The sequence below is a fragment of the Bombina bombina genome, chromosome 10, assembly GCF_027579735.1.
Source record: "Bombina bombina isolate aBomBom1 chromosome 10, aBomBom1.pri, whole genome shotgun sequence".
NCBI lineage: Eukaryota > Metazoa > Chordata > Amphibia > Anura > Bombinatoridae > Bombina > Bombina bombina.
The window spans coordinates 216,917,283-216,929,856 of record NC_069508.1 but is presented as its reverse complement, the minus strand read 5'-3'; the positions used below and the strand labels follow the sequence as shown (position 1 = coordinate 216,929,856).

The 12,574-nt window shown below is 35.9% G+C and overlaps 1 protein-coding gene across 1 annotated transcript in view; it reads right to left on the bottom strand.

Annotated features, from left to right (window-relative positions):
* Nucleotides 1-12,574, bottom strand: part of SGIP1 (SH3GL interacting endocytic adaptor 1) — a 1,342,240-nt gene that overhangs the window by 1,189,679 nt on the left and 139,987 nt on the right. The window contains exon 2 of the mRNA XM_053693689.1: nucleotides 11,842-11,905. Coding sequence (XP_053549664.1) covers nucleotides 11,842-11,905 — 64 coding nt within the window. The remainder of the gene's footprint in view (nucleotides 1-11,841; nucleotides 11,906-12,574) is intronic.

The window sequence follows — 12,574 nt, the reverse complement described above, 5'->3', positions numbered from 1 at the left end:
AAAAGCGCTAAATTAGGGCCCTCACACTCATAGTAACACAGTGGAAAGCCTCAGGAAACTGTTTCTAGGAAAATTTAAGCCAGCCATGTGGAAAAAACTAGGCCCCAATAAAGTTTTATCACCAAAGTATATATAAAAAAGTTTAAACATGCCAGCAAACGTTTTATATTGTAAATATAAAAGAATATTACCTCAGAAAGTAAGCATGATACCAGTCGCTATTAAATCACTGTATTCAGGCTTACCTTACATAAATTTGGTATCAGCAGCATTTTCTAGCATTCACATCTTCTAGAAAAAATCTTAACTGCACATACCTCATAGCAGGATAACTGCATGCCATTCCCCCGCTGAAGTTACCTCTCTCTTCAGTCATGTGTAAGAACAGCAATGGATCTTAGTTACAACCTGCTAAGATCATAGAAATTACAGGCAGATTCTTCTATTTTTCTGCCTGGGACAAAATAGTACAACTCCGGTACCATTTAAAAATAACAAACTTTTGATTGAAGCAAGATAACAGCTACATTTCACCACTTTCCTCTTACTACCTGTTGCAAGAGAATGACTGGATATGGCAGTTAGGGGAGGAGCTATATAGCAGCTCTGCTGTGGGTGATCCTCTTGCAACTTCCTGTTGGGAAGGAGAATATCCCACAAGTAATGGATGATCCGTGGACTGGATACACCTTACAAGAGAATATATAGAAATATAAAAATACAATGTTACGATGTTATCATGAAATTGAAAACAAGTTAAATATTAAAAACAAACCATGGTTAAAGCACTAGCTGATTGCAGACTGACAAAAATAAACATCATTCAAAATTATTAGGATACATTAACAAAACAACATTTTAAAATCTCTTTCTTTGCAATTTATTTTTTTATCAAAACTTGAAGTTTAATATGATTCGAGACTATATCTGACGTGTTTGTCAGCTTAACACACTACTTTCTCTTCACATATGCACATAGCACTCTATGACCTTGATGTTTTTTAGAACCAACACTATGTTTCACTTTTCAGAACTCAATATGAGTTTCTGTCTTATTAAACAGCAGTTGATGCTTTCACTACGGATATTCACTATTTCATAATGTATATTCGTTATTATAATGGATACTCATTATTATTTTTTCATCTTATCTTATTTCCTCTTGACACCTGGCGTACTTGCCAATTACACCATCCCTTTTCACCAGTTGCACGGTGGTATTATGGACATCATATTAAGATGTTATCACAGAACCAAAAACAAGTCTAAATATCAAAACTTGTTATTTATTCCTGGCGTGCTTACCAACTTAAACCATTTTTTTCATTTGTGCATATTGCACTTAATTATCCTATGGAACTATGTATATTTATGATTCAATATTTTGTGTCCTTTATACACAGGATATCACTAATATTCGTTCACATTCTTTTTATGTGACACACATTTATTCTTTTTCACTTTGTGTTCATCTTAGGTCACCCAGTATGCTCACTTTTTTGTTTTAGTGTCACTTTTGTTTCACTCGATTAACTTTTGTTATCAGTATGCCTTTTACCTGAAACATTTCCATTCACGCAATCACATTTACATGTTATTATATTTCTGATCTATGTAATTTACACTCTCGTGTCATTATTATTTCTTTAATTATAATTCTTCGTTTTGTTTCAATTTATCTTAGTATTATTTCTCCAACATTTGTGTCTTTATTGGAAGACGAATTACCAGTCATTTTTTTCATAAGCATTCAGTTCACTATGTGTCATTTTGTTGCAATTCCCCTTTCGTTTGGATCTTGTATAATATATTACCATAATATTCAGTTCCGATTATACAAAGTTTTGATTGGATCCTATAGAACCAATTGTCAAACGGGACACAATGAGCGACAGATGGTTTAACCAATGACCAAACTGAACATCCAAACAAATACGATACAGCCTTATAAATATCTAATAAGCTATATGCAAGTATGTTTCGAATTCCGCTTAGAAACAGAAATACCTAACTTGCATATTATTAGGTTCTATTATGATTAAAATCTGTATTTTTTTGTTCCGATCATATCAAGTTCTGATTGGATTTGAGAGAACCAATTGTCTAACCAGATACAATGAGTGACAGGCATTGTAACCAATGACATAAGAGGAACAACAAACATTACGATATGCCCCCTTTTTGGATGCTATTCATTCAAAAGCATATAAATTAGGTAATAGAAGCCCAATTCACCTCTAGTAATGACTCATTTTCTGTGAGAATCCTGAAAAGAACTAAGGGTATATAAATCCCACGAGATGTCAGTGAGTTTGCCCTTTGATAAAGCCACCATGGCGAAACGCGTCAGTAGCGTCCCTGCTCCCTCTCCCTTCTTTTAAACAAGCATTTTGCTTGTCTGCTACTCTCGGTATTAAAAGGTATAATACTCTTAGTAGTTGGTAATACTCACGGTATTAATAGGTATCCATTTCAATCTGGTATTAACAGGTATACCTATATCCATCTGATAATACTCACGGTATTAATAGGTATTCATTTTTTATTGGTATTAAAAGGTATTTATCTCCAATTGAGTGATTTACTCTCAGCCAATATAAAATCTTACCCATGATCGAATAGTATCTAAGGATACTACAATTCTCTAACTCACGGTTGAGAAATTTGTATGGTATTAATAGGTAACCAGATTCAAACTGGTACTAACCAGTATACTTATGGTATTAATAGGTAACCTTCTCCACATTTTTTGGGCAATACTTACGGTATTAAGAGGCAACTTTTCTCAACCAGATTCAAACTGGTACTAACCAGTGTACTCACGGTATTAATAGGTAACCTCCCCTACATGGTATTAACAAGTATACTGACCTCTATAAGGGGATTATAACCGACATACACTCTTCCATTTCGGATCGATACATACGGTATCAACTGGAAAACCCTTGTATGGTATTACAGGTATACTGAGTCCTATTAGGGGATTATAACAGGCAGATACTCTCTTACTTCAGAGTAATATTTATGGTATCAACTGGTAATCTCCCCTATGATAATAACAAGTATCCTTATTGCCATCAGGAAAGCTGAATTCAATTACCCTTGGTAATAACAGGTTAAAATACCTTTTTACCTTATCTGCTGAGTGATCAGTTTATCTAGCATTAATCTACCTATGGTAACCAGAAAAATATATATACCTACCCATGATAATTGGAAATATATATATATATATATATATATATATACCTGAGGCCATCTATTAGAAATAACCTCTATATACCTTCAAAACGCATTTAGATTGTAACAACCAGTGAACCATTTGGTTACTATTTGACATTGGTTGTTCACAACTCATCTCCGGGTACCAATAAGCAATTTTGTACTTTTAACCTTCATCTACCCTAAGTTTTTAACATCCTTATTATTTAATAAAACTTAAGTTTTATTTTTTAGTTGTGTTTAGCATAAATATACAGACTATACCTTATCTAATGGTCAGTGCTATATTTGTACTTCTAGTTTCAGTTCTTTACTGATTGACCCTCCTATGTTGCTCAGTACAAGCACCAGTCCCTGGTAATACTTGCTAATAAAGCTTGAATATATATGGGAATGTTTGTTATTGTTTATAAGTAGTGCCATTGGTTTCATTGCTATAGTATATGTCCTCTCACTACCTCAAGTTAAATCTCTCCAAAACTGAGCTCCTTATTTCCCCCCCTTCTTCCAAAATCTCCACCCTCACATGTCTCTATAACTGTTGACAACTCCATCATTACCTCAACCTCACATGCCTGATGTCTTGGGGTCACACATGACTCAGATCTTTCTTTCACTCCTCACATTCAGTCCTTGGCTAAAGCCTGTCGCTTCCACCTTAAAAACCATCTCTAAAATTAGACATTTATAATTTAAGGAAACAGAGAAAGGGGCGCCAATAGTGCAGATCAGTGATGCTATGTGAGATCTGAGTCGCAGGTCTATACACAGGGTACTCACTTTTACAGACGGCACTCCGTTGTGCCTATGGAAGCAGGCTGGATTTCTACAGCAGTAGGCGCAGAGTAGGCGCTAGTTCCATCTCCCATTAATCTTTCTACAGCAGTGCAGCGAGCTGATCGCTTCCCAGGATGACATCCAGGCCACACAGGAACCAGATCCCCAGCACTGCAGGAATATCGGTAGGGATAAACCCTAATGGTAGCGTGAGCTCAAGAGAGTATTAAGCACTGAGAGTTTTTTTTAAAACCATAAAAGTGATTTATTAAAACTCAATTAAAAACAGCTCATATTTGTGCAAGTATAATCTTGAGCATATGTGGAGAAACAATGCAACGCGTTTCTCAGTAAAAACTGTTTCATCAGGCATGTACAACACATATTACACTGCCCTTAAATAGGGCCGCTCTACCAAACAAATGTAATAACCCCTCCCCCTCTATTCATAAAAAGTTCCCAATAGGAACCCTTCGTTTTCACACACCCACCTCGCTGTATGTGTTAGAAAGAAATTATTTTCTGAAAGATAAAGGACTCCAAATCACAATTGACTTAATAATGGTGAAAGAAATACGTGTATTTACCTATATGGTAACTGTTCGATTTTCTATTCATTACCACGACTTGTTAGTGTGTTTCAGAACTAACTGGCTTATACAACTGGACCTAACTTGCGCTCCTGATTGGGGATAGTGTATGTCAATCAAACAAGGTCAGCCACGTCAATGTGCCTCTACGTCCTAATATGCGCTGTGTACTATCAGTCATGGGGCGTGTTTAGTGTTAATATTGGATTTTTTTTAAATGACTACTTTACTTGGTGCCAGTTTTTGTTTTAGAGTAGGGGCCCTTCTATATACTACTCTCGGTTGTGGGGCTAAGATTTTTTTAAGAATGGAGTCCCTCAATAAAATTGGCCAGTGCTTCTTTAGAACACTAGTAACGGCTTTCTGGTTGGAGTTATATTGAGTCACAAATAACGGTTGCTCCTCCGAGTTTTTTCTTTTTTCTTTTGTATTCTTTTTCACAGTACTTAGGAGTACTCCTCTATCTAATGACCTTGCTCTATCACAGCCTTTTTCTATAAGCTCTAGAGGGTAACCTTTTTCTTTAAACCTTTCTTTTAGTATCTCTGACTGTTCATTGTATTTTTCTAAAGAGCTGCAGTAATGCCTCATTCTACAAAATTGGCTGTAGGGGATATTCTTTTTCCAGCTAGTATGATGATTGCTGGAAAAATGTAAAAATTGTTGCAATCTACTTGCTTAAAGGCACAGTCTAGGCCAAAATAAACTTTCATGATTCAGATAGGGCATGTAATTTGAAACAATTTTCCAATTTACTTTTTTCACCAATTTTGCTTTGTTCTCTTGGTATTCTTAGTTGAAAGCTTAACCTAGGAGGTTCATATGCTAATTTCTTAGACCTTGAAGCCCACCTCTTTCAGATTGCATTTTAACAGTTTTTCACCACTAGAGGGTGTTAGTTCACATATTTCATATAGATAACACTGTGCTCGTGCACGTGAAGTAATCTGGGAGCAGGCACTGATTGGCTAGACTGCAAGTCTCTCAAAAGAACTGAAAAAAGGGGCAGTTTGCAGAGGCTTAGATACAAGATAATCACAGAGGTTAAAAGTATATTATTATAACTGTGTTGGTTATGCAAAACTAGGAAATGGGTAATAAAGGGATTTATCTTTTAAGACCATAAAAATTCTGGTGTAGACTGTCCCTTTTAAAGTAAGTAGACGTACAGATTTTATCATCATTTCCCCAAGCCAACACTACATCCAAAAATTCAATGGTGTGTTTCTGTATGGGGATAAGACTGTCCTCCATTTTGAAATGCCTGTCTATTAAAACAGCTCCTATCGTTGTGAAATTGGTCAGAGCTATTCCTCTCTTGTTGGTACTGGTTACTTTTCCATCCCTAATTCGTGTTACCATTTGTTTTATTATAGTTCTGATTCTTTTTGTTTTGATTTTTGGTCTGTACCTTATTTTTATTATTATGGGTAACCGTGGTCCACTCCTTTTTCTTTTTAATACGATTAAAGGTATACACCTCACCTTTGCTATAGTCCTCATCGTCTCTTTTTATCTTTTTATTTTTCGTAATTTAAACCTGATATTTGTCAATTGTTTTAATGGTCTGAGTATTAAGCCTCTGATATTCAGGATGTTCTTTGAGTGGTTCTAATTCTTTTTGAACAGTATCTATTTGAGAGCTAACATCCTCTTTCAATCCTGTTTCAATAGACAGACATTTAAAAATGGAGGACAGTCTTATCCCCATCAACATCATGATAATCCTAATATGATTCCAGTCCAAAATAGATTCCAAGCTTTTAATTCCACTCCAAATGAGGGATATTCAGATAGGTTTGGAGACAGAAACAACTCGAATAGTACAGATAATATTCCATCAACCTCTAACAAGGTTTTTTAGGGGCCCCCAATCTCGCTCCCTTATGGAGGCGGAATCACCATCAGTCTGCCAATCAATCCTAAAATCAGAAAAAAAGAACTTATCCAAACGGGGAAGGAGAGGCAGAGGGAAAACCTACAAAAAAGAAAAATTACAAAAGTTAAAGAATGTAATTGATAACTTATCTTCACATCCATTATCCAATGATGAAGTAAGGATTTTGGGTAGAGGCTTATCTTATTGCCCACCAAATACACACAACTTATTAATTTGTTTGTAGACCTCAACAAATATACTAGAAAACTTTCTTTACAAAAGGTATTTTCCACTTAAATCCCTTAGAAATAAGAATATTGAGGGTCTACCTATCCTTTTAAACAGTCAGCAGGATAACCATCCATCTACCATTATGTACTGTGAACCGGAACAACTGGCTAATGATTTACTTGAGGAAGTTATCCATACTTCTCTTTCCCCTTTGTCCACCTTCAATCCCCCAAGGGATGATGTATCATACATAGATTTATTCCAACAGTTGGTTCTGGAGGATTGGGAAACTATACCCCACCATGTCCTAGGCAATAAAAGAATTTGGCCAAATGAAGCAAGAGCTTTGAAAAGCCTCATGAATGGCAACAATATAGTCATTCGTCAGGCGGATAAAGGTGGTGGTATAGTTCTCCAAAACTACACTGACTATATCAAAGAAGCAGAATGAATGCTGCTTGATACAGAGTACTACAAAAAACTTTCTCATGATCCTACAATGGAGTTCTCTAGAGTACTAGTACATATATTAGAAAAGGGAGCTATTGATGGTATTTTGAGTAAGAAAGAGAAAAGATATTTATTACCTGATCACCCTAATATACCTTACTATTACCATCTCCCCAAATTGCATAAAAATGCACAAATACCACCAGGTAGACCCATTATAGCGGGGATAAATAGTATCACAGACAAACTAAGTGAATATGTGGATATATTTTTGCAGAAATATGTCTGTCATCTACCATCGTTCATCAAAGATACCACTGACTTACTCCTTAAATTGTCACATGTACAATTTGGGAGTAATTTGTTGTGGTTATCTTGTGATGTTGGATCATTGTATTCAAATATCTCCCATAACTTAGGAATAAAAACTCCTGCTTTATTTCTAGAGAGGGATATTTATATGCCCGATATTCAGAAAGAATATCTAATAACGCTTATTGACTTTATCTTCAAACACAACTATTTTCAAATTATGGACGAATTTTACTTACAGATAAAGGGAACGGCCATGGGCACCAGATTTGCCCCAAGTTTCGCTAACTTCTTTATGGGGATTTTTGAGTAACATTATATATATAATACGAAATGGAGGGGCAATCTGGTGTTCTATGGCCGTTATATAGACGACCTTATATTTGTGTTTGAGGGAACAGTCTTAGAAGCACATGAATTTGTCTCTTCTTTAAATAATAATATGGGCATTAATTTTACTTCCAATATACAGAAACACACCATTGAATTTTTGGATGTAGTGTTGGCTTGGGAAATGATGATAAAATCTGTACGTCTACTTACTTTAAGCAAGTAGATCTTAGCACCACAACCGAGAGTAGTATATAGAAGGGCCCCTACTCTAAAACAAAAACTGGCACCAAGTAAAGTAGTCATGTCAAAAAAATCCAATATTAACACTAAAAATAATAATAAAGAGAATGACAAACATATTACTAGAATGAACTTAGGGAATAAGGGTATATTCAAATGTGGCAAACATGGAGCGACCCATATTACCTCATACACCACAGGGGAAAAATTCAATATTCTAGGATTATCCTCCTGTGATTCTACTTACGTCATATATGCGCTCACATGCAAATGTGGGTTGCAATATATAGGACGTACCTGCAGAAAAATCAGAGTGAGATGGAGCGAACACTTGAGAAATGTGTTACGCAAATCACCCAAACATAGTGCATCGAGACATTGTTGCTATGAATATATTCCAGGAAAATGTCCGTTACAAATAACTCCATTAGAAAGTATTCCCCATAGTCGTCACCAGAATAGGTTTATTAAACTGAGACAAAGGGAGACATTTTGGATCTTTAGATTTCCGACCTTATGGGTCTAAATGAGGTGATAGATTCAGCTGCTTTTGTATAATTACATTAACAGCTGCTCACTAGACATATCCATCTGATGAGGCTCATCAACTTGTTTTGTTTAGGTGATATTTCGTACTTATGGCTTTATTCTTTTGTACACCGGAATTTGGCACTTGACCTTGCTGTATTAGAATAGACTTGGCAATCAATGGCACTGATTATCCAGCTCTTTATCTATCATCTGAAAAATATTATTCAGACCTAGGGTGTGCCATTTCTGAAAGGAAGACGATTGTAATCCTGCTTGGAATTTAGGATTTCCTTTAATTGGCATGTAGTCAGAGACATTGCCTTCAATAGATAATATCTTACAAATCTTCCACCATGCTTGTAGAGGATACATTAATGTTTTAAATCTTATGATTTCTTGAGGAATTAATTTGAGTTTACAATGTATTAAGGCTATGGGAAGAAAGGGGGAGCTTGCATTTTTTTCAAGTTCATTATTTGTTACATAATCTTTATTTAAGATCCAATCGACCACTATTCGGGTGAGAAAAGCTAAGTTATATAGTTGTATGTCTGGTAGCGCTACTTCCCCATACTTTCTAGGTAATGAGAGTTTCAATAGCGAAATTCTAGGCTTTTTATTCTGCCATATAAAGCTTCTTATCATGCTGTTAATTTTTTCAATGTCCTTCCACTTAAGCATTATTGAGGTGTTCTGTAAAATATATAGTAACTTCGGAAGAAGAATCATTTTAAATGCTGCAATGTGTCCCGATATTGAAAGTGGAAGATTTTGCCATAATTTCATACTATCTCTAATCTCTCTCCCCACTGGTATTATATTGAGGTCGTAGCATTTGTCTAAATCGGCCGAGATCATTATCCCTAAATATCTAAAAGATTCTGAAACTCTAAAAGGTATTTCTGATGGAGAGTCAGGGGTCCTTCTAACCCATAGCAGTTCCGATTTTGACACATTGATCCTGTAACCTGAGAAGGATCCGAATTGTTCTATGATTAACATAATTATAGGTATATTATTTTGTGTATTAGAGATATATAAAAGAATATCATCAGCGTATAATACGATTTTAAGCTCTGTACTGCCTATTTTTATACCTTCCATTTGGTCTCTTATTATTGCCAGGGGTTCAATTGAGATATCAAAGAGGAGGTGAGAGAGGGGGCAACCTGTCGCGTCCCCCTTTCGAGTAGTATCTCGGGGGATAATATATTATTAACAATTATCTTTGTATGTGATTTATTATAAATGTTCTCCACGAATTTAAGAAAATTCCCTCTAAGACCGAATTTGAGGAGAGACGCGAACAGATGATCATGGTGGATTGAATCAAACGCTTTCTCAGCATCAATTGAAATAATTGCTAAATCTGAGGAGTCCCCCTCTCTCCCCAACCCCAACCTCTCAATGGACTTAAAATAGTCTATTGTAACTAAGGCTTCCCTAATTTTTGCTGATGAGTTCCGTTTCTGCAGGAACCCTGCTTGGTCTTTGTGAATTATTTCAGAGAGTACTAAATGTAATCTCTTGGCTATGATGGAAGTCAACATTTTATAATCAGAGTTTAATAGTGCTATAGGCCTGTAGGACTCTTTGTTGGTCGGGTCCTTCCCGGGTTTCAAAATCAAGGTGGTATAAGATGCACAGAATTGAGAAGAGACTGCGTTCCCATCAACATAAATATAATTGAAGAGCTTGCTCAGGGATGGGGCAATAAGTGGCGTGAGAATTTTATAAAATTCATTAGGAAGTACATCCGGCCCTGATGCTTTATTTAATGGGAGATCCTGAATAACCTTTAGGATTTCAGCCTCAGAAATTCGGGAGTTCACGGCTAACATTTTTTCACTGTTAAGTATAGGGTGAGTAATTTTACTCCAGAATTCTTCAGATTTGACCTTGTCTGAATTTTTCAGGGAGTAGATCTCTTTAAAGTAATCTGAAAAAATATTAGAAATATCTTCTGTATTTATATGAGTTTTCTCCTTGTGATGAAGTTTGTCTATTAATGGGGATCTTCTATCCCTTTTCATCAAATTAGCCAATAACTTTCCGGCTTTGTTGCCATGCCGGTAGAGTCTTGCCTGGAGCTTTAGATTTTAATCCACTCTCTCATCCTTTCACGCCTCGACTACTGCAACTCCATCCTCTCTGGTCTCCCTAGCTGCCGCATAGCTCTTTTACAATCAATAATGAATGCCTCTGCCAGGTTCATCTTCCTTGCATGTCGCTCTTCATCTGCCGCACCTCTCTGCCAATCCCTTCACTGGCTCCCTCTTGCCTCCAGGATTAAACACAAAATTCTCACTCTGATACACAAAGCCCTCAATTGCACTGCTCCCCACATCTCAGATCTTGTCTCCAGATACTCTCCCTCCCGTCCCCTTCGCTCATGATCTCCTACTCTCCTCCTCTCTTGTTACCTCCTCACACTCCCGTTAACAAGATTTCTCCAGATTGGCTTCCATCTGATGGAACTCTCTGCCTCGCTCCACAAGAATCTCCCCTAGTTTTAAAAGCTTCAAGTGCTCCCTGAAGACTCTACTATTCAGGGACGCTTACAACCTACACTAACCTTCCTATCTCCACTGCTATCCCCTAAAACCCAATAGCATGTAAGCCTATGAGCCCTGCTGTTTGTAGTTCACCTTTATAAGAGCCGACTACTACAGTGCAACTCTCGGCAGGACTCTCTACCCATTTGATCCCTGTAATTGTTTTTATATACCACCTATGTTCATAGCGCTGTGGAACCTGTTGGCGCTCTCCAAATACCTGATGATAATAATAATAATAATTGTTATAATAATAATATCCAACTATCTGTACTAGGCCAATTCAAATGCAGGACACCTTACCGCCCCCTCCCACCCTATGTAATCGTCCATTGATAGAACATGCTAAGGGTGTGAACTGGAATCGCTTAGCCTATTGGTCCTTAGTTAGTGATGCTAAGGCAGTGTCATTACACACCCATTCTCCCCTCTATTTTACGCTGCAAATACTTAGGAATACATAATCCACTCATACATTCAATTAATATGCGATCCTATACTCGCTATGTTTTAAACGCTTAAGGCTTGATTTGTGGACATTAGAAATCCTGATGTATATGTGTTTTATTAATATGCAGAGCGCACTGATTAAAATCCCCTTCAGAGAATCCTGACATATGGGTTTAATATATATTGAAATATACCAACAGGATTCTGAAATAATCAATACATAGAAAGAATAGTTTATTGCTTGGAAAAAATAAACTGAAAGTGTACTCACGTAGAATCAGTGTCCTTTTCTTTCTTCCGTATACCGAATGCCTTTCTTGTACGCTTTTTCAATCCTGCAAATGTTAAACAACATATAAAAAGGTTTGTTTTCTTGCAATCAATAAAACAATATGAGACAACAAATATAATTTAAAATGCAAAACAGTGTTTTTAATCTGTTTTTAAGGCTGTGCCCTGAATTTGCTTGTTATAGTTTACACTACAGAATTTATTAATTAGCAGTATATAATATTGAGATAGCTAGTAACTAACGATAATAACGACATGTCTGAAATTAGTTTGAAATTTCATATTTTAAACTTAAGTCATGATAATTTAAAAGTATTAAGACTTAGTGTAACATATTTAGAAAAAATCTCTATATGTAAAGCATATGTATATGTAAAGCAAAAAAACGTTTTGGCATAAAATCTAAAATCAGAGATCCATCATGGTCACTAACATTAAAATGTGTATATATATATATATATACACACACACATATATATATAATACAGGGAGTGCAGAATTATTAGGCAAGTTGTATTTTTGAGGATTAATTTTATTATTGAACAACAACCATGTTCTCAATGAACCCAAAAAACTCATTAATATCAAAGCTGAATATTTTTGGAAGTAGTTTTTAGTTTGTTTTTAGTTTTAGCTATTTTAGGGGGATATATGTGTGTGCAGGTGACTATTACTGTGCATAATTATTAGGCAACTTAACAAAAAACAAATAT